The sequence below is a fragment of the Trachemys scripta genome, chromosome 6, assembly GCF_013100865.1.
Source record: "Trachemys scripta elegans isolate TJP31775 chromosome 6, CAS_Tse_1.0, whole genome shotgun sequence".
In the NCBI taxonomy this organism is placed as follows: Eukaryota; Metazoa; Chordata; order Testudines; family Emydidae; genus Trachemys; species Trachemys scripta.
Window position 1 is genome coordinate 21,767,804 of NC_048303.1, and position 23,470 is coordinate 21,791,273.

General features: G+C 40.5%; 1 protein-coding gene across 5 annotated transcripts in view; it reads left to right on the top strand.

Annotated features, from left to right (window-relative positions):
- The window catches only part of RAI14 (retinoic acid induced 14), a 131,086-nt gene that overhangs the window by 77,080 nt on the left and 30,536 nt on the right, over positions 1–23,470 (top strand). For all 5 annotated transcript variants that reach the window (XM_034773758.1, XM_034773756.1, XM_034773760.1 and 2 more), the window contains one exon: positions 10–140. In XM_034773758.1, coding sequence (XP_034629649.1) covers positions 10–140 — 131 coding nt within the window. The remainder of the gene's footprint in view (positions 1–9; positions 141–23,470) is intronic.

The window sequence follows — 23,470 nt, forward strand, 5'->3', positions numbered from 1 at the left end:
TTACTGCAGACCAACGAGTGGAATAAGAATGACGACCGGCTGCTGCAAGCTGTGGAGAATGGAGATCTGGAGAAAGTGGCTTCGCTGCTGGGCAAAAAGGGAGCCAGTGCCACCAAACAGGATAGTGAGGGCAAAACTGCGTAAGTCTGTCCACTTTTAAAACTTTTTTTCAATGTCTTCAAGGGATGAGGAAGACCCGAGACCTTTTCATTTGCAAATTGGCCTTGGTAGCCGCAACTACAAAACAAATAAGGATCAGCTTGAAAATAGACCCTAAAGCATTACATGTTAAACAATTTGTTTTCTGTTCCAGAGCTGTATTTACAGTTTGTACTTAAAATGTCTATTCAGAATTTCAGGCCATTTGGTGACATGGGTCTAGATTGCTGGGCTGTTTGGCAGCTCCCTCGGAAAGGGGACTACTGGCACATTGGAATGTCCAGATTCCATGGTGCAAGCTCCAAACAAGCAGAATGATATTTCATTAAACCTTTGGGGCTACTTTCCCCCATGCAGGTTTGGTTTAGTTACACTGCCAAATTGAAATGGTAGTTGCTTTAATGGTTGGCTTTGAATTGAAAATATTGCAACAGGGATTTAAGCCTTACAGAACCTAAAGCACTGGGCTTCCCATTGTGGTTGGCATTGAGAACGGTGCCTGTGCAGAAGAGCTCTTCATCCCAGTTGCAGTTTCAATAGAAAAATGAATGTAGTAGCCTCACTGCTTGCTGAGTGTACCTTGATTCATCCACCTATTCCCTCCCCCCCCCCCCCATTGGGGATATTGCAGACTGTATGTGTTATGCGCTATCCAATATCAAAATACTAACATCCCCCTATGCTCTGTATGTTACCCCCGAGGACTAATAAATGAAGTTTCAACACTCTGTATCATCTATTTTTAAACATTTTTTAATAAAATTTTAAATGTATTCCTCTCTCCCCCTCTTGTGAAAACTTCCTAATTTGCTAACAGGAGCACAGGGGATTACAATCACAGGGAACCCTGTCCCTCCAACCCTTCCATTTGATATGATATATAGAAAACTGATTCCATGGATAAATGAGGAAATAGCTCACTGCTTGGCATCCCATGAGAAAAAAGGCTTTTAAAGATTGCGGGGGGGGGGAGGAGGGGGTAAGGGAAATCATCTTGTCTTGGGGGAGGCAGCACAAAACCGTTTCTATCAAGTTCTACAGTACTACCCTAGGCTGTATTTATGGAGTCATGCTGTGCTTCCCACTTGGTCTGTTTCAGTTTGCTGCATCTATTCTATTTCTGTTCTGCATATGAGGAAATTAAATGATGGCAGTGACTCATGATGACTTGAGACTTTCTTACCATCGAAGTCTGTGTGTTCCAGTTTCTTCAAGTGGGCATTTTCCGCATTTTAATATGGGTTTTACTTGAACTTCTATGCACACTTTTCTTTTGAAACAAATAATTTGAGATAATTCAAAAGATACAACTGAAGTACTTGAACAGGTATTTTCATTAGATATGTCAACAGGTATTTTCATTAGATATGTCTAATGTCCTATTTTTTTACCCAATTGTAAATTAAATAAAACTACATTTTTAGAGCCAGTTTCCTTTTTAGAATCAACTCCACTGTATCCAGTATAACCTCTCTTCTACTCAGGGAGTCAAACCGATATTTATTTTGGTTTTGTTCAGGTTCAGTTGCATTCAGTGTGTTCGGGTTCAGTTCCAGTTCAAGCCACCAAAACAACAACAAAAACCAGTTCGGTTACCACTTTGAACTGGTTCAAATCAAATTTCAATCTCAGTGGATGTAATCTCAAAAAAGAGAGCTGAAACTTAACATTGAAACTATTTTGATTTTTGATAGGGTTTTTTTTTTTAAACTTTGCACGAGTATTTTCCTAGTGTTTCTGTGTTGTCAAATAAACAGTTATTTTTATGAACAATTTGTTTTAGCAAACTAAAATAACATCTTCTAATATTTGCTGTGTTATACTGGACCTCTGTGGGGCAAGGATACATTTGAGTTTGGGGCAACTGGAAGGAGGAGCTGCCCCAGGGATTGGGGATGGTGAGAGGAGGCCTGTCTAAGAGGGAGAAGGGTTGGGGAGCCATTACCTTTTCCCTTGGCCTTGAAGAGTTATTAACTTCTTGGCCCAGGGATCATTCCACCTCTTCTCTCCCTGGGGGCTGGTGGGAACGGGTGTGCCTCAGATATTTTTCATCTATTTACTGGGCTTCATGGTAGATAGGCAGCTCCTTGAGGTTTCCCTCTCCCTCCCTACTCTTGTGGGTTGACCACCTTCTAGTCTCATTCTCTTCTCATTATACAGAGACAGGCCTTCCTGGTAGCAATCACATGCCCATTTGTTACTTTATAATGAAAATAAGATCACTGTAGTTTATTAAAAAAAATTGAAGCTTAAAAATTGCTGAACCTTTTGTTTTAAGCGGTAACCCAATTTTTTTTCGGTTCAGGTTCAGTAGATAGAACAAAGTTATGGTTCAGGTTTAGTTCTGGTTCAAATAAAATACCATCTCGATCTGGTTCTGGTTCAACAGCCTGATTCTACTGAGGGTTTTTGTAGATTTCAAATACAATATGATAGTATGAATTGGGTTGTGACAGTTTTCTTCCCCAGCCCTGGAGGGTTACTCTGCAAGCTGTCACGTTTAGTAACCAGGAAGACACTTGCTATCCTACACTAACACTGAAACAGCTATGTGATCTTAAATGAATGGAACAAACCTAGACTGGCAATTTAAAGATCTGTGTTCTCACTAGTTCAGTGTGCTCACTTACCGAGCCTTTGATTTAAAATACTCGTTCAGTCGTGTCAGTGAAAATGAGTGTCGGAACAAAGGCAAGTCCATTTATATGGCTCCAGTTATGCCTCGTGCAAGACCCTGCTTTCAATCCTCATTCCCCATTAAATGTAGTGAGGAATTTAGCAGACACACTCAAGTTGTCTCAGTGCTGACCCAAGGGATAGCAGCTCTGACAAATGAAGAAACTGAGAGGCTGATCTGGAGAAGTGCACCGTGTCATTAATAGTGTACCTTGGTGTGGCTTATTGTTCTTGGACTATGGCTCATTAGTTCGTGTTTTACGTAATTTTAAAACTGTTTTAAAAAGCCTTTTTTAAAATGTGGGATATATGCAATATAGTCTTTTAGCATGGAAAATATCTCGTAGTGGAATAAGTGAAAACAAGAGGGAAAAAGGGGGGAGGGTTGTTCTTTAATATTGTATTCAGTATGTGCATTTTTTCTGGCTTTCTTTTAAGATTTCTTTAAAGCCTGCTTTTTCACAGCCATCGTATTCAGTGCTTTACATTCTGTAAGGTTTACAGCCCGGTACCTTTTCAACTCTAAGTAGACCCCAGAATCCTGGCTGCCCTTACAGCACTAGTTTGTGCCTCAGCAGCCATTTTTGACTTGCTCTGTCTGCTTAAAATTTAGCAGAGCGAGGAAGAAAATCTGGATTATTAGATAGGGCCCATTTTAGCTCACCTATTAGAAAGTGCATTAAAAGTGGGAGGAGACCTGAAATGGCTGTTGAAACAGCAGCTCTCCATTTTGGGGAAAGGGGCAGTTTAAAATTTTCTTTTCTGATCCTTCATGTCCCTCATATCTACTAACTTTTCACTTCCCCTTTAACTTAATGGAAATGAGGGTTTTATGTTCCTTAATGAGGATAAACTCTGCCTGGGTGTATCAGCGAAAAGGCCGACAGAGCCAGCTGGAATGTGTCTTTGGACAATAGGTGATCACAGCTATGCTCCAATTCCACGTTGTGCATTAGTTGCATTCTAGCAGCAGGTCTGAGAGATTCAGACTATTTGGATGCATCATTTATTGATTTATACTGATGTACTAAGTAGTTTACATAATTAGGCTGAAGGTGATGAATCAGAAGAACATAATGGATTAAATTATGTAACAAATTGCATGAGGGGATTAAACACTTCATTATGATGGCATGTGCTTTAGAGTGTAACATTATGAAGTATTCTGTTTTGCATTACAGATTTGGTTGGCCTAGTGCATTATTTTTTTCCCCTTAAGATGTTCCTTTCTTCGCCCCAATCTCCTATTCCTGTTAAGATCTTTGTCTTTGTCCTTTTTTCATTAATGGATCCTGGAGAACAGGAAAATAAATCATTCCACTTGATACTGATTAAATCTATATAGGAACACGACATTCAGTTTTGGACACTGTGTTTTTAAACAAATGAGAGAAGAGCAACTAATTACAAAAACTTTTTTTGAAAATGAGCTTTATTAAGAAATGTAGCCATGCTCCATCCAGAGACATCACTGTCTACAAGTGTGAAGTGAGGCACTTGTAAAGAGGAAAGGAATCATTTATTCTCATTAGTCACAAGGGACAAAACAAAAATAACTTAATACTAAACCAGACAAAGTGGATATTGACTACTAGGATGTACATGTTGCCAAAGGGGTTGTACAGTCGCCAATTTAGGATGAAATGGAGAAGGGGACTAGATATTCCAGCTCTCGATTAAGTCACCACTTAATTGGGACCTTTTCCTGGTGAAATTTGGGTGAAGAGGGCCATGATGATGCCTCGATACCACTTATTCCTGCCAAAACTCCCTCTGCAAGTTAGAGGGAACTCTCCCAGCAATGTATCTTACAGTTTGAGGCTGATGTTTCAGGGCTTTAAAGACGTGCAGGATTTTCATTTCCTTTAAGACAGTCCTTTTGATAAACAAATGTATGTAAATGAGCTTCGTTGGGCAAATCCACCTTTTGGCATAGACTCCTTTGCTCCTATTTATGCTAGATCAAACGTTTGGCAAACATGTTTGTAATTAAATGCTTACTCTATCTAGCACAGGGGTTCTCAAACTGGGGGTCGGGACCCCTCAGGGTTGTCATGAGGTTATTACCTGGGGGGTCGCAAGCTGTCAGCTTCCAACCCAAACCCCACTTTGTCTCCAGCATTTATAATGGTGCTAAATATATAAAAAAGTGATTTCAATTTATAAGGGGGGGGGGCGCACTCAGAGGCTTGCTACGTGAATGGGGTCACCCGTACAGAAGTTTGAGAACCACTGATCTAGCACCATCTCCAAAATGATTCATTATAGTCTTAATCTACTAGCTCTTGTTTCTGTGCAACTTCCCAAAGCTAAATGTTTCTTTCCGATTTGGATGTTGACCATCTAAAGCCCTCAAAAAGGGGGGAGTCTTTAAGTTTCATTAAAGGTTAATTCATATACCAAACTTTCCACTAGTCCAAGGTTGATAACTTAAAGAAACTGCTGCTGCTGTTGAAAAAAATTTGCATATGAGTTGTGATGTATAAATGGCAGCACTGCCCTGTCCTAAACCTGTTTTGTCTCTATGCCACCACATTACTGTTAAGCTTTGCTTGTTTCTACAAGATACTGAACTAGAATAGAATTAAATCCTTATGGCTATTATTAACTTGAAACACTAGATCTTAATAAAATGTTAGCTGCACTTGCATCAGTGCATGTTAAATGCTGACGATGGCACCAAGAAAAGCCTAGAAGCCTCCAAAAATGCATTTATTTTGGGAGTGTCCCAAAGTAACAGTCAGCATGGATTTGTCAGGAACAAATCATATCAGATCAACCTGATAGCTTCCTTTGACAGGGTAACAAGCCTTCTGGATAGGGGGAAGCTGTAGATGTGGGACATCTTGCCTTTCGTAAAGCTTATGGTCCTGTCCTGTATGACCTCCTCATAAATAAACTAGGGAAATATAGTCTAGATCAGTGTGTCTCAAACTGGGGCCGCCGCTTGTGTAGGGAAAGCCCCTGGTGGGCCGGGCTGGTTTGTTTACCTGCCACGTCCGCAGGTCCGGCCGATCGTGGCTCCCGCTGGCTGCGGTTCACTGCTGCAGGCCAATGGGAGCCACGATCAGCCGGACCTGCAGACGCGGCAGGTAAACAAACCGGCCCGGCCCGCCAGGGGCTTTCCCTACACAAGCAGCGGCCCCAGTTTGAGAGAGACTGATCTAGATGGAGCTACTATAAGGTGGGTGCATAACTGCTTGGAAAACAGTTCCCAGAGAGTAGTTACCTATAGTGGTTCACTGTCGAGCTGGAAGGATATATCAAGTGGAGTCCCGGAGGGATCAGTCCTGGCTCTGGTTCTGTTCAGTATCTTCACTGATGATTTAGATAATGGCATAGAGAGTACACATACAAAGTTTGTGGATAATACCAAGCTTGGAGGGGTCGCAAGTGCTTTGGAGGATAGGATTAAAATTCAAAATGATCTGGACAAACTGGAGAAATGGCCTGAAGTAAGTAGGATGAAATTCAATAACGACTAATGTAAAGTACTCCACTTGGGGAAGGAACAATCAGTTGCACACAAAGAAAATGGGACATGACTGCCTAGGAAGGAGTACTGTATTACAGAAAGGGATCTGGGGGTCATGGTGGATCACAAGCTAAGGATGAGTCAACAGTGTTGCAAAAAAAAAAAAAAAAAGCAAACATAATTTTGGGATGTATTAGCAAGAGTGTTGTAAGCAAGACATGAGAAGTAATTCTTCCGCTCTACTATGCACTGATTAGGCCTCAACTGGAGTATTGTGTCCAGTTCTGGATGCCACATTTTGGGAAATATGTGGGCAAATTGGAGAAAGTCCAGAGGAGAGCAGCAAAAATGGTGAAAGTTCTAGAAAACATGGCCTGTGAGGGAAGATTGAAAAAAAAAATGGGTTTGTTTAGTCTGGAGAAGAAAAGACTGAACATAACAGTTTCCAAGTATGTAAAAGATTGTTACAAGGAGGAGGATGAAAATTGTTCTTGTTAATCTCTGAGGATACAACAAGAAGCAATGAGCTTAAATTGCAGCAAGGGCGGTTTAGTTTGGACATTAGGAAACGCTTCCCAACTGTCAGGGTAGTTAAGCACTGGAACAAATTACCTGGGGAGATTGTGAAATCTCTGTCCTGGGTTTTTAAGAAAAGGTTAGACCTGTCAGGAATGGTGTAGTTCAGGGTTTCGCAGACTTCATTGCACCGCAACCCCCTTCTGACAACCAAAATTACTGCATGATCCCGGGAAGGGGGACCAGAGGCTGAGCCTCACCACCCAGGTAGGAAGGCCAAAGTCAAAGCCCCGCCGCCCTGAGGGCGCCAAAACTTGAAGGCTTCAGCCCTGAGCAGTGGGGCTCAGATTTTGGCTTTAGCCCCGAGCCCCAGCAAGTCTGCCATCCCTGGCGACTCCATTAAAATGGGGTCCCAACCCACACTTTGAGAACCGCTGGTCTAGTTTTACTTAGTCCTGCCTTGAGTGCAGGGGACTGGACTAGATGACCTATTGAGGGACCTTCCAGTCCTACAGTGATTCTATGACTATGTTGTCAATAATACTCAATGGAGAGATCTCTCTAGATAGGTTATATAATTCATACGAACCTGGACACTTATGGCCCAAAAGTTAAACTGAAAACACAGTACTGAGTATATTCCAGGTCCATACCCTTATACGCTTATCTTGTATACAGTATTCATTTCTCGTTGTCAATTGAGCACTGTGCCACTCATTTCACTCCTTCATGCTAACCGTTTTTTCCCTCTGACTTTCTGCTACTGAAAAAATCACTCTGTAATGTACATACCACCTCTGCCTCCCAAAAAGGGACAGAGTGAGAAACTCAAATCATCATAGCATAATTAGCCAATAAAAAGTTGGCTGGGTGCAAGTGCTGGGATGGTGATGGACTTTCTCTTCAGGGTGATTTTATTTTGCATATTCTCCTTAACAGAAGCAAAGGAGGAGAAGAATCAAGAATTATTGCCAGTCGTTTTCTTTTTAAAACACAGATCTGCTTGCCCATACAATATCTTGAGGGACATGAGAATTTAAAAAAATCAAATGGGCCTGTTATTTTTGGGGAAAATTTTTTTCTTATTGAGAGTGTTCTTTACTATCGAAAGGGAACCTTGAATATAGACGGAACATGCTATAGCCATAATATTTTCTGTTTGGGGGGGGGAAAGACTGTTGCAGTGAAAACCAGTTTAGGTAAATGGATGATGACTTAGAATCAAATGTATTTGTACAGGTAATATAGCTAGTACTTGTGACATGCTAGGGAAAATCCTAAAACTGTTTTTCTTTCAATAGGATATTATAACAGATTTAAATTTTAAAGGAGCATACCTTTTTCTTCACTTCCTGTATATTGACTGCATCAGTTAACTAAGTTTTATCAAGTAATTTTCAGCAAATGGTATTTTAATCTTCTTGTGTCCTTTCATAACTCATAATCTGCGTAATATTAATGTAAAAATTGTGTCAAAAACAAGGCGGCATCTAGAAAAATTCATTTAAGAGGGGAAAACTTTTGTATGTTAAACATCAATTTCTAAAACTTAAGAGTGGTGGCCACTTTTGAAGACCGGAAATCCTAGAACGTATTTTTCTCAGCTTTTTATTTTATTTTATTTTAGTGTGTGTGTGTGTGTGTGTGTGTTTATAATGCAATTTTTAAGAACCAACCCTTAACTTTATCTGACTAAATCTGAGCATTGAGAGACTCCCACTGCACAAGTCCCTTCCATGCACATTGCACCCTGTAGATTACGTGGAATGTTCTGAAGGTCACAATAATAAATAATACTAGGCTGCCTGTTTTATTTATACAGTACTTGTTTTTTCCACTCCTGGATCATATAATTAACAGCCTTTTTATAATCTGTTCCACTTTATTATCAGTTAGATAGTAATTATCATGGTCTTCTGAGGTGCATGTCTTTCTAAACCTTGTTCCAATTTAACAGTTGAGCCATCCTTGACCCCATGGGCCAAGGATCAGATGGGTAACATTCAGCTTCAGGCAGCCTATGTAGTTTTATATAAAGCAATGCCATTCTAATAGGTCACTGTTGTTTAAAATGTTTCCAAAGGCTTATGCAGCCAAATATACTGTGCTTGCAGATTTTGATTATGCCAACTGGGTGCTCCTTGCTTACTGCTCTAATCTAGGGCACGAACAGACACATAAAAGGGAGCAACATGCAGTAGTCTTTATTTGAGCGAGTCGTAAACCTTCAAAAATAGTCTCCAGGCAGTAGAAAGAACTGGTGACTGCTTATTTACCTGGCTTGTATTTCTCTAAATGCTTTATGCTAGCTTCCTCACAGTTGTTATTTTTTCTTCAGCGGCAATGGCAAAATCTTAATTGAAAAGAAGTATGAGCTCTAAACTGTCTATTTTTGCTTGCATTCCACCCAATTCCATTCCTCTTCCTCTCTGAAGGGTAGGATAATGTGTTGTCTTTGGTAAGAGGTGATTTAAATCTTACAATCTAAATAATGCAGTTATTGGGAAATAGGACAATACCCTTTATATTAAGACTGAACTAAAGCAACCAAACTTTTTATGCAGTAGTCTGGAAAATTAGAGTTATGCTGTATAATTTTACCCATGCTTTTTTAGGGCTATTTCCTCTGTAAATAGCAAGTATTGGTATTATGCAATTTTTAAAAATGTTTACAGATAGTTCTAAGCTATTGCTTTAAGTCTGATGCATTTAAAGTTTAAAAGCCCGGTAAATTTTAAACATGTACTGTTCTTTGAGCTACAAAATAAGAACACATGTTCTTGGGATGCCAACTTACTAAAACTCAAATAAGGACACCCCTGTCTTTTTCAATTCTGCTAGCACCAGATGCAATTCGTAACAGTCATGTTAGATTTTCACACAATAAAATATTTTAGATTAATTTTCTACCAAGTTCTCACCCTTTTCCATGACCCCATGTTACAATGGTTTGGGATTCCTTTGTTGTAATCTCAGGACTTCCTTCTGTTTAGCCATAAACAAGGGGAGGATGGTTGCAACGTCCTGGACTAGTTCATGGCCACCATGAGGGTTGTGATTCCTACTTTAAGAACCCATATGTTAGGACAGCGGTTTCCAAACTTTATTGGTTGACTTACCGCCTTCTTTAAAAATGGTTGTGAAGTCAGAGGATGGAACATCAAGATTATGCACTACAGTTTGAAAATCCCCGTGCTAGGAGTATTGAGTACTTCAAAAGCTAAATACCTGTCTCCTGAGCTATATATATGTAATTAATGTCTCTGAAAAAGCACAACCAGAAGGAAGAGTATTCAGTTTGGCATAAAGGTGAGCAGGAATGCAACATCCTGTACTAGGGTCCTAAACATTTTTAAGATGGTTCACCCTCATGTTCCTTGAATTTTGCCCCCCTTCCAATTCTTGTAATGCCAAAGAACAAAACCAGCATTTCAAAACTGCAGCCTTTTAATTCCCTAAAGAGTGCCTCTTCTGTTCTGAGCCCTGATACTAGCCTCCAGGAGATTCTCAGTCACTATTGGCAGTGATCGCAATCACATGACTTTAAAAGGATAATCTGCCACAAAATTTCAATTCATCAAAAAATCTGATCTCTTGGTCTTACAGTAATAATAAATGTATAGGAAGTTCTCCAATCTCAAACTTGCAGTGGGAGTCAACAGTAATGTGGCAACAAGTCCTGCCAAAGAAAACTTCATGTAAAAATGGGATGGTTGGATCACAAGTTGAGAGAAAAATAAGGCTTCTGGGATCCCCAAAACCTCTGAACAGCAGCTGGGAGGATATTTTTGCTGAAATTGAGGGATAAGATCAGGAGTCTACAGCCTACCAGCTTCTGCACTGTCTGACACCATCACCTCTCTCCCATTAAGAAGAGAGCCCTTCAGCAGGCTCTCCTTTATTAATCTCTTGTACCTCGATGTGGTTGAAACAAGATTTTTCATGCACAAGGCACAGGTGGGAGACAGTATAAACCAGCAGAATTCTGAGAGTCATTCCAGATTATTTACTGTTAATGAAGAAAGGGTGTGTAGGGCTTTCACTGGCATGAAGAGAGTTTTACACACTAAGGTCAGGGGCATCACTGGAGGCTGTGCTTGACCTCTAGAAAAACCAGTTCATGGGGCAGCTCACTGAGTCCTGGATGGATGCTGACTTCTTGCTTTGAGAATTGAGGGCAATTTTGAATTGGGGTTGAGAGTTTTTGTAGATATTATTGCAAAACTGTATGAAGGTTTGCCCTGTGAATATATACATGCTAGGAATAAACTCTAGTCCTGAACTACGTGAATACTTGTTTTATACTCCTGCTAACTACCTGGCATCTTGTACACTTCTGAGGCTGGCCTGCACTGGGGTATGCTCTAGATACGGTTAAGGGTGGCAGAAAGCAAGTCAAGTTAAGCATTATATTGAAATTTCATGAGATTGAGCCCCCTTTTCCCATTAGCCCCATTGAAAGTCCCACCCTAAAAACTCATCATTAAAGACAATGGAAAAAAAAAACAGACATTGGTCTCTAACTATTTAGAAGCTTAGGCTTCGTCTGCACAAGCATTTTAAGTTCGTACCGCTACAACACACTTATGCCAACCTAACTCCTGCACTATGTCAACAGCAGGGCTTCTGCTGCCTCTCAGAGGGGTGGATTACCTATGCCGACAGGAGAAGCTCTCCCAATGGCATAGGTAACATCTTCACTGAAGCAATGGAGTGGTGCAGCTGCCGGAGTGCAGCTGTATCATTGTAAGTGTTGACAAGCCCTTACTTTTACTCTCCTGTGACACTTGGAGGGAAAAATAATTGGCAGCTGTTCTGATTGTAAGTGGTGTCTGCTTTTGTTTGTCAAAAGTCCTCCATCACCCTTGCGGTTCCTCGTTATAGAGGGAGGGACAAGTTACAGAGTTGAAGCTAACATAACTGCTTTCTCTTCACAGCTTCTGCTTCTCTATTAAGTGACAGAATAGCTGTGTGCTAACATCACTGAAGTCAGCATAGCTCTTGTAACCCTCTTTTATTTTTTAAATATTTACAGCTGCTGCAGTACAGCTGGTAAAGGAAGCGGAGAACAAACACTGTGTTTAATTTCATTTATTAACATCAGTGATGGAATGCTTTTTACAATAAATATTTAAAATTCATGAGATCCTCATCCATCAATTTATAGAGGTGTTTGAGATGCCAAATCTGAGGCCCGGAAAATAAACCATCCCGCATCTTAACAAATATTCCTTAACTGTTCTTCAGAAGCTAGTCTTTGCTCTGTTGAGTGTGTGTTGTGCCCATTATGGAGTGTCTGCCCTTTCTGAAAAGGCCACATTTATCAAATGCACTCTTGAGAAGAGATGCAGTGACCACAGTGTGAAATTATGGCCTTCGCTGTAATAAATATATACAATGCCATATGTAGGTTCTATTCAGCAGCTAAATTGACTTCCGTTTGCAAAACAGAATGTTAATGAACCTGTGTTCTGATCTCACGTTGTGTCCCCTCCTGCTCTCCCTTTAACTGAGATCATTTTAACACTGGCACATCTGTAGTGAAGGAAGTGCATGTTTGTTGGATTTGTCCGTAGGGGAGCAATTTTGGGAGGGGAGTGGTGTCTCTCGTGTATTTTAATTTGTTTTGCACTAATAGACTAGCAAGTCATATATGATTGCAGTATTTAGAATATTACGGATCGGAAGCGAGTCTATTAATAAAGATACACGATTTTCCCAGTAAATGGTGTAATTGAAAGTGACTGGTCACTGGCCTGGGAATGTGTGATGCTGACAGGATTCCAGAAAGACTAAACATGGCAGAATTTATTCAGCAGTTGAACAACTGATTATTTTTTAAGGTGCGCATCTTCTCAGAGGTGCTGATGCTCTAGACATGCACTCAAAGGAAGGTTCAGTGAAATCAACTGAAACTTCCAGTTTTTAATGTTTAGTTTCTAGACTTAGCAAAACAGAAACAAGGCTGGTTTGCCCAATGTGTATGTTAAGTGATGTGAGGCAAACAATGTGCATGTGGAATGCAACAGTTTGCTAAAGATATCGGATACCAAGCTCTTAGAGAATATTTTTGTTTGGGAAGTTGCATCCTTTAAGTAAGGATACAGTAAGGGCTTGTCTATACTACCAAGTTTTGTTGACAAAACTTATGTCGACACCCAAAAATCGCCAAAACAAAAATCGCCAAAGGGTGTCCACACTGGCTCCCTCTGTCGACAGATCATGTCCACATTGGGGACACCATCATTGACAGTGTGAGCAATGCATCGTGGATATGTTTCCCGCAGTGCAGTGTTGTGGGAAGGAAGAGCTGATCACTGCGCGAGTTCTCCCACAGCCCTCTCTGCTGCCGAGAGCAGCATCATGAGTAGCTCTGTGAGCTCTCGGGGCTGAGAAATGGCAAAGCAGCACAGCAGTCTGTCCCCTTCCCCCTGCCGTAGCAGTCTGCCTGCTGCTGTGTTCCTAGTGCCGGGCAGAACAGGAGCATTCCAATGATTTGCTCTTTGTTTGTTCCCCAAAAGGAGCAGCACACAGATACTTCCCAGAGCTTTGAAAGGGGAGGGGCACATGTCTGCAGGGCAGCAATCAGGGCAGGCATTGTGGGATATTGGCCGAAGCCAGTTCTGTCAACAAAACAATCAGCAGTGTCTACACTGGCTCTTTGTCGACAATAAAGGGAGGGGAAAAGACAAAAGTCTCTCATAGGGGTGGAAGTTTTTTGTCACCAAAACTGGGCGTTTTTTGCAACAAACGTCCCATTATAGCGTGTACACTCTTGCTGTTTTGTCGCCAAAAGGCAGCTTTTGGCGACAAAACTTGGTAGTGTAGACAAGGCCTGAGAAGCCTGTTAGTATTAAGTAAGCTTTGCCTATCAAGTAACTTTTTTTAACCTAGGTGCCTTCAGGATTTTGATCAGGTGTATTGATTTCTGAAATTGATTTCTGAATTTTGATTCAAAATTCTCTTGTTATTGAAATTCAGTTTGCACAGTAGACTGCAGTGCTCCACAGCCTGAAAAGTATAAATCCTTCCTTATTTTAAGAGACTTTACAAAAGCATGTGCCATTGAAAGGGTTCATGTGTCTCAATAAGGGAAGGAAGAAGTAGTTCTCCATTCTGACAGGTTTCAGAGTGGTAACCGTGTTAGTCCATATCAGCAAAAAGAATGAGGAGTACTTGTGTCACCTTAGAGACTAACACATTTATTTGGGCATAAGCTTTCGTGGGCTAAAACCCACTTAATCGGATGCATGCAGTGGAAAATACAGTAGGAAGATGTATATACCCAGAGAACATGAAAAAATGGGTGTTGCCATACCAACTAAAAGGAAACTAATCAACTAAGGTGGGCTATTATCAGCAGGAGAAAAAAAACTTTTGTAGTGATAATCAGGATGGCTCATTTCCAACAGTTGACAAGAAGGTGTGAGTAACAGTAGGGGAAAAAATTAGCATGGGGAAATAGTTTTTACTTTGTGTAATGACCCATCCGCTCCCAGGTCCTATGATGGTGTCCCTTGAATAGATATGTTCATGTTCTCTGTTTATATATATCTTCCTACTGTATTTTCCACTGCATGCATCTGATGAAGTGGGTTTTAGCCCACGAAAGCTTATGCCCAAATAAATATGTTAAGTCTCTAAGGTGCCACAAGTACTCCTCGTTCTTTCTCCATTTGTGTGTGGTGTGTGTTGCCCCCCGCCCCCCATCACCATGAAAGTTGCCAGTGGTTTTGTCCACCACATGTCTGGATTAGAATCAAGATGTGTCAAACACCCTTTGTTTAGGGTACTTTGTATACTTGGAGGGAGGTGGGGGAAGGCTGGTGATGGAACACTAGATGGGGAGGGCTCTGAGTTACTAAAGAGAATTCTTTCCCAGGTGCCTGGCTGGTGAATCTTGCCTACATGCTCAAGGTTTAACTGATTGCCATATGTGGGGTCAGGAAGGAATTTCCCCCTGGGTCAGATTGGCTGAGATCCTGGGGGTTTTTTTGCCTTCTTCTGCAGCATGGTGCACAAGTCACTTGCTGGTTTAAAATAGTGTAAATGGTGAATTCTTTGTAACTCGAAGTCTTTAACTAGGGCTATCAATTAATCGCAGTAAACTCACACGATTAACTCAAAAAAATTAATATTGATTTTAAAAAATTGTGATTAATCACACTGTTAAACAATAGAATACCAATTGAAATTTATTAAATATTTTTGGATGTTTTTCTACATTTTCAAATATATCTATTTCAATTACAACACAGAATGGTGGTTGAAGCATCAAGGGACACATGAATCTTTAGCGTATCTGGCATGTAAATACCTTGCGATGCCAGCTATAACAGTGCCATGCAAACGCCCGTTCTCACTTTCAGGTGACATTGTAAACAAGAAGCAGGCAGCGTTATCTCCCATAAATGTAAACAAACTTGTCTTAGTGACTAGTTGAACAAGAAGTAGGAGTGAGTGGACTTGTAGGCTTTTTTACGTTGTTTTGTTTTTGAGTGCAGTTATGTAACAAAAAAACCTGCATTTGTAAGTTGCACTTTCATGATAAAGAGCACTTCAGTACTTGTATGAGGTGAATTGAAAAATACTATTTTTCATCATTTTTACAGTGCAAATATTTGTAATAAAAAATAAATATAAAGTGAGCACTTTCCGTGAGCACTGTACACTTTGTATTTTGTGTTGTAATTGAAATCAATATATTTGAAAATGTAGAAAACATCCTAAAATATTTAAATAAATGGTGTTCTATTATTGTTTAACAGCGCAATTAATTTTTTAATCGCTTGACAGCCCTATTTTAAACTATGATTTATGGACTTCAGTAACTCAGCCAGAGGCTAGCGGTCTATGACAGGAGTGGGTGGGTGAGGTTCTGTGGCCTGCAGTGTGAAGGAGGTCAGACAAAATAATCATGATGACCCCTTCTGACCTTAAAGTCCATGAGTCTGAATGTATGAAATAAATGCCAACCCATAAAAATATTCCCCAAAACCATTTGTTTTTAAAAGTCTTCATTAACTCAGTGTAATTATTGGCCAGCACACTTCTTGTCAAGGAAGGAGGTCTGGATTGGATTTGCTGTGGATTGATTCCAGGCACTTATTCTCACATGCTGGCCCCAGGTGCATTCCTAGTTTCCTAGTCCTTTCTCGTGTTGATGGGGTAACCATGGCCAGGTCTCTAAAATGTTGTTATACCGTAACACTTCTACACTGAAACACAAACAAGATTCAGATGGGAACTAAAACAATACTTGTTTGATTATTTTTGGTCCTGTCATTGAAACAGAAGTTATAAGACTTCAACTGAGCTAGAATTTGGTAGAAGGAAGGAAGAGGGATAATAGGTTCATGGAAGGTTTTGGAGTTTATGAGGTTTTTTTAGATCCTATGATGCCACTGAAATATACAAAAGTTCCGTCCAATGCAGTGAACAAGCTGGAGAAGCCGTTGAATAAGGAGTGCAGGGTGCTAAAAGATTTCAGGTGGGGGTTTTATCCTGACGGGATACGCTGGCAGGTAACTACTCAGTCTGGACTGGTACAGGACTGGGGAACATTTCATTTCTATATCTTTATCACGACCACGGAGGCTCCAAGCAGTGCTGTATCTTTATTTTAACAGTCGTGTTTGTTTGTGTGAAGGTATTTGTCTGTCAGGAAATTGTAAATCAAGTTGCTGGCAGGCAAGTCATGCTTTTTGAAAGTCAACAAAGATTTGATGTATACATTAGGAATAAAAGAAAAAATGTTCTGCTTTGGGCAGAGATGTTTTTACTCAAAATAAACCTTGACAATAAGTCTAAGTGAGTTCGCAGTGTACTTCAAGCAAGATCACATTTAATTTATTTTTCTGAGCAGAGACAACCTGCGTCTGCCAATAGTGGGGGGACAGAGCTGGCTTCAGCAGTGTTACTGAGCATGCTCAGTCCAAGCCAAGAAGCAAATCTGGGGCGGGGGGGGGTACATGACCCTGCCTCCCGTGCCACCTCTGTTTCTGAGCACTTGGAAGAAAATGACTGAGAACAATGGTGCAGTTTGCCCAGTTGGCACACTCTGGTCCTTGCATGCCATGATACTATATTGACTAGCTCATTAGTCATTTGTCATCCACAATTCCAGAATGTTCTCAAGCACTTTTGAGTTTTGCAAAATGTCATCCCATGCCACTTTCAAGCTATGGGGGAATTCTCCTCTGCAGAGAATACTAATTCTACCAAAATACATCTGCTTTGCAGTTCTCTTGGGAGCACTGCTCTCTGAGCACCCTTTGTACCACAAGGAATACAAATACCCTGAAGACACATACTTCAGTAGAGTTCTTTGTCAAATCTTAACTGCTCTGTAAGCGGAGTAGCCGCAGAACTGAACTTTTACCAAATCGCTAGAACACATTGTGAGGAGGTTGGTGGTGATGATCTAGAAAATTACCATTTTTAGCTTTGAGGCTAAATTTACAATACAGCTGATAAGGGGGCTGGTTCAGGCAAGTATTGACTTATCACCTCGTCCTCCCACACACAAGTCTGCATTTTTCTGATTCAGTTTGTGTTTTGAAGGTTACTGTGTCTCAGATTAAGACCTAATATTTGTTATACCAGTTCCATTCTGTTCATATGTCATTTTATTGCATGTGTGAACCCACAAACTTGTTTTAAATGCATTTTCAAAGCAATATTCACTTACTAGGAGGTGGCATTGTAAGTGTTTAAGCAGGGGACTGAGATTGTGTTCCTTTACCAGCACTGCCACTGACTTGCTTGGTCAAGTGCTTCTCTCTCAACCTATAAACTCACATTAATTCAACTCTCCTACCTTTTGGTAAAGTTCTTAGAGATCCTCTGATGAAAAGCACTGTATAAGGGCTGTGTAATAGAAATGACAGAGCTCTTACATGTACTGTACAAACATTAATAAGTGTTATGCTTTCTTGCACTTGGATAAGAACTTCTGTTATCACTTGTTCTTGATCTCTTACAGAGATCAACTCTAGAATCAGCTTTAATATCTGATTTCTTACTTTTTTCTCTACCAACAGGGGGGATGGACTGTTTTAGAAAGAGACCTGTTTGATCAAACTATTCTGATTCTATGACCAAAAGGATAAAAATGTCAACTTTTGATGTTTTAGAAAATGGAATTTCCATTACTGCCTGTTGCCACCCGATATCTATAGCAATTCTGCTGTCTAGAACTTGCTCGGGGATGCCAAATGTAGGTGGCCATTTTGTTGTTTAGTTGTCAAATTAACATTTTTCTTCTATACACACATTTTAGTTATTGTTTGAGTGTGTGTCATTGATTCACAGTTAATTATACTGAGCTGCATTTTCATCCAATGTTATGGTAGTGCAGTTGCTCTCTACTTTATTCAGAATCTGCATGAATTTTGCTGTGCATTGCTCTCTGGGCTTTCATAATAGTCACACTTTGCATTTCTCTTAAGGATGTCATTTTGACTTAATCTTGGTGTGATGTTGTGCAGTCTATATGGTTTTATAAAAATATGATAAGTGAATATAATGTAACTGGGATATGCTTCATGCAAAAGGTCGCTTGTAAGGGATCATTACAAAGCTTATAATCTACTGAGTGTGATCATCCTATTTGTATAAATATACCACTCCTGTATCTAAAACTAGAAGTATAAAATATAACTCTGAGGGCCTATTGTAATTATGCAAAGCGTGGGCCATTAATGGTGGTTTGGAATCTTGATGACTCCCATTAACCAGGACCATGGTCTGCAGATGGCTGTGTTTTACCTGTGAGTTTTCCTATATATGTGTGTGCTGTCAAGTGGGTAATGAAGTCTTGCAGTGACATGTGATCATGTCACCTGAACTGGAATCCATCTTTAACCTGGTGCTTTTCCAGTGAGGGAGGGTGGAAACCCAGAGGGACAAAAGGTTCCTGCCTTATGCAAAAGATATATAAAGGGGTGGAACAGAACAAAGAGGGAGAGAAGAGCCATCATGAAGAATCCCCTAGCTACCACCTAAGCTAGAACAAGAGCTGTACCAGGGGAAAGAATTGTGCCCAGGCCTGGAAAGTGTCCAGTCTGAGGAAAAAACTTACTGAAACATCTCTAAGGGTGAGATTATCTGTATTTAGTTTGATTAGACATAGATTTGCGCATTTTATTTTATTTTGCTTGGTAACTAACTTTGTTCTGTCTGTTACTGCTTGGAATCACTTAAATCCTACTTTCTGTATTTAATAATCACTTTTTACTTATTAAATAACTCAGAGTATGTATTAATACCTGGGGGAGCAAACAACTGTGCATATCTCTCTATCAGTGTTATAGAGGGCGAACAATTTATGAGTTTACTCTGCATAAGCTTTATGCAGGGTAAAACGGATTTATTTGGGTTTAGACCCCATTGGGAGTTGGGCATCTGAATGCTATAGACAAGCACACTGCTGTGAGCTGTTTTCAAGTAAACCTGCAGCTTTGGGGCAAGTAATTCAGACCCTCGGTCTTTGTTGGAGCAGACGGGAGTGTCTGGCTCAGCAAGACAGGGTGCTGGAGTCCTGAGCTGGCAGGGAAAACAGGAATAGAAGTAGTCTTGGCACATCGGTTGGCAGCTCCCAAGGAGGTTTCTGTGATCCAATCCATCACACTCGGGTACTGTGTGATTTGTAATCAGAATGGTAGAAGCACAAACCATTAGGTGTTTATCCTCCCCTGCAGGATGGATTTCAAATGATGAGATGATTTTTCCTATGTTCAATAGGGAGCATCTGTCTTCATCTTCCCCTTGTAAGGTCACTGCTCTGGTGCTGAGGTGGGAAGGCTGGGAGCAGAGTTAATAAACTTCTTTCCCCCCACAGTAACCCTGGAAATGGTCGTCCACAGCAAAAAGGAGCCCTGCCTTAGTGAATGCCAAAGGTGTTCAGATGTCCAACCATAATGAATCCTGGTGGCAAAAGCCATCTCTTATGTATAGAGAGAAATTAAAGGAATGTGTGTGTGAGAGCAGGATTTGAATATGATATGCAGTGAGAATCTAACCTTCAAAAATACAGCACTTCTCCACGTCAAGCCTCACAAGTTTGTTTTTCTTTGTCTGTTTGTTTAAATTCATTTTGCAATCAGGAAGCAGGAATCAAGTTTTGTTTGCTCTCTTTTAAAAGGAAGTTTATTCATCAAAGATGCAAATAAAATGCACCACTTCAAGGCTCCCAGATGATGAAAACTCCAGCGACTGGAAATATGCAGCTTTTGTCTTGAATGTTTTAGGAAATTGTATGCAGCCTGTAAAGTGAGGTCTGAAGAAGTGGGGTTTTTACCCACGAAAGCTTATGCCCAAATAAACCTGTTAGTCTTTAAGGTGCCACCAGACTCCTTGTTGTTTTTGTAGATACAGACTAACACGGCTATCCTCTGATACTTGACAGCCTGTAAAGAATTATTCTGTAGCAAATAAAATCTGTACAGCCCCTCTGCTTATTTCTATACTTGGGAACCTTCCCTCTTGCTTGACAGCACTAAGATTACATTGGATGAGAAGCTGGATATGAGTCAGCAGTGTGCCCTTGTTGCCAAGAAGGCTAACAACACATTGGGCTGCATTAATAGAAGCATTGCCAGCAGATTGAGGGAAGTGATTATTCCCTTCTGTTCGGCACTGGTGAGGCCACATCTGGAGTATTGCGTCCAGTTTTGCCCCTCCCCCACTACAGAAAGGATGTGGACAAATTGGAGAGTCCAGCGGAGGGCAACGAATATGATAAGGGGGCTGGGACACATGACTTATGAGGAGAGGCTGAGGGAACTGGGCTTGTTTAGTCTGCAGAAGAGAAGAGTGAGGGGGGATTTGATAGCAGCCTTCAACTACCTGAAGGAGGGTTCCAAAGAGGAAAGAGCTTGGCTGTTCTCAATGGTGGCAGATGACAGAACAAGGAGCAATGGTCTCAAGTTGTAGTGGGGGAGGTCTAGGTTGGATATTAGGAAACACTATTTCACTAGGAGCGTGGTGAAGCACTGGGAATGGGTTACCTAGGAAGGTGGAGGAATCTCCATCCTTAGAGGTTTTTAAGGCCCGGCTTGACAAAGCCCTGGCTGGGATGATTTAGATCAGGGGTCAGCAACCTTTCAGAAGTGGTGTGCCGAGTCTTCATTTAGTCACTCTAATTTAAGGTTTCGTGTGCCAGTAATACATTTTAACGTTTTTAGAAGGTCTCTTTCTATAAGTCTATAATATATAGCTAAACTATTGTTGTATGTAAAGTAAATAAGGTTTTTAAAATGTTTAAGAAGCTTCATTTAAAATTTAAATTAAAATGCAGAGTACCCCGGACTGGTAACCAGGACGTGGGCAGTGTGAGTGCAACTGAAAATCAGCTCACGTGCTGCCTTTGGCATGCATGCTATAGGTTGTCTACTCCTGATTTAGTTGGCATTGGTCCTGCTTTCAGCAGGGGGTTGGACTAGATGACCTCCTGAGGTCTCTTCCAACCCTAATCTTCTATGGTTCTAGGAAAAGTATCCACTATTCAGAAAAGCCTGTAATTTTCATTTTAAACCAGAGTATATTGCTAAGCCAGCAGAATTATTCTTTTTGGGCAGAATTGTTCTGCCTTAAACATGACTTGTTGACTTGGCTTGCCTCAGTTGGACGATGTCAGGAGTCTCTATCCATCCTCAGTCGAATAAGATTGAACTCACTGGTCACTGTCTCCTTCAACATTAAGTTAAAGATCCTCATCCTCTCCTCTTATGGTACTGACCAGGTGTGCCCCTCCCCCTTACATTTTTGCTTTGATTACATCCTGTGCCTCTGTATACTTTTCTGTATTTTATTTTTTCCTTACGTGGTCTGCTTCATGTAGTCTTTCATACAGCCCTATAGGCTTACAGTAGGCTTCCACCACATATGTCCACTCTTCTTTTTAAATTCCATTTTATTTTTTTGCATAGTCATCCTGTGCCCTTTCCAATAACACCTGTGCATCTTCTTGCACCCAAGCTGTGTCGTACATGTTGACTGTAAGCTGGACTTGCCAGAGGTCATGGCCTAAACGTTCAAAAGTGACTAGGCTTTTGGTAGCCCTGATTGTTGGGAGTCCAAACTGAGATATCTTGAAAGACTTCCAGAGGATGAGTGCTCAGCATTTTGTGAAAACCTGGCCCAATCAAAGTGTCTCAAGTTACGTACCCAAACACTAAAGCAAAATCACTAGTCACGCCTGAAAATCTAGGCCCCTAGCTTTTTAGGCACAATCTGTAACACATTACATAAATAATAAGATTGTAAAATCTCCACCTGGAATTGAAAAAGCAGTTCTAGATCTAGACACATCTGGAGAAACTGCCCTCTTGCTTGAGGTTCTTAAAGGGATCAGTAAGTGTACAAAGCCACACTGACCTCTTCAGTGAGGAATGAAAAATTGTGGCAAATTCAGCAACTTCCTTTCCTTCTGACTCTTGGGTCCTTTTTTTAATTTGTAGTTTAAATGTTGTTCTTTGCTGAAAACCTGCATATGTTCGCCATGTAATGCCACAGAATGTAACAATATTAAAAAATTATCCTATGGGAATTTCTTTTGGCACTTCAGATTTAAAGTATCTGAAAACTTCAGTGTAGATAAAGATACCAGAGTTCCCATATGGAGGAGTGCTGTGATCAGAGTGAATACCCAAAGTATTTCCCCACAAATATGTGTTTGAATAGTTGAATTTGCTTTGCCTGTGTTTGACTTCTTGATCAATTCCCACTAATATTTCAGAAAATAAGTTTGCAAGCAGGAATGCTTTTGGAAAGAGTAAAATTTTCTCAACTACTAGAATATTCACAGTGCAAACTTAAAACGTAAATGTGAAGATTTGTACCAGAAACCTGAATGATGGCTCAAATTTCAAAATATTAACTATCTGAGTCAACTACAAACTAAGAATCCTGTGGTACCTTTAAGACTAACAAATGTATTGGAGCATCCGACAAAGTGGGCATTCACCCACGAAAGCTTATGCTCCAATACATCTGTTAGTCTTAAAGGTGCCACAGGACTCTCTGTTGCTTTTTACAGATCCAGACTAACATGGCTACCCCTCTGATACAAACTAAGAATTACTTATAGGCAGTCAGCAAATATTTTCAAATAACTATAATCCTAAAGAAACATAAGCTGCTGACAAAAAACTAGCGAACAGGTAAAACCTGTCATATTATTCACTATGCATTATATTCTCTCAGGTTTGATAATATTCACTTCATATCCTTCGTGGGTTTTTTCTTACTTATTTGTGTACATTCTTCCCTCTCCCCTTCTCAATTTTTTTGGAATGACTTTTCCATGAGTTTGATACATCATCTTCCCTTAAACTTACAAAATGAGAAGACTTCTTGATTCATTTACTGCATGCAAGATCCTTGGTATTCATGTAAGTGATGGCATGTGGCAGTGTGCTGTGTCAGTCATTTGCACCAGTGAAGTGTTGCTTTTAGACACCTGGGTGCATTCTGCAGCCTGAAAGGGATTGCTTTCTCCCTCCCTCACTTATTGATTCTTTCTCTGCAGTCTGTTTTTATCTAAATACAGCAAAACTTTTTATTATGCACTTGGGTATTTTTGTTGCATTTGGCACAGCCCCCTATTCAAACAGAATCTGGCTGTAAATCATAATGTCACTG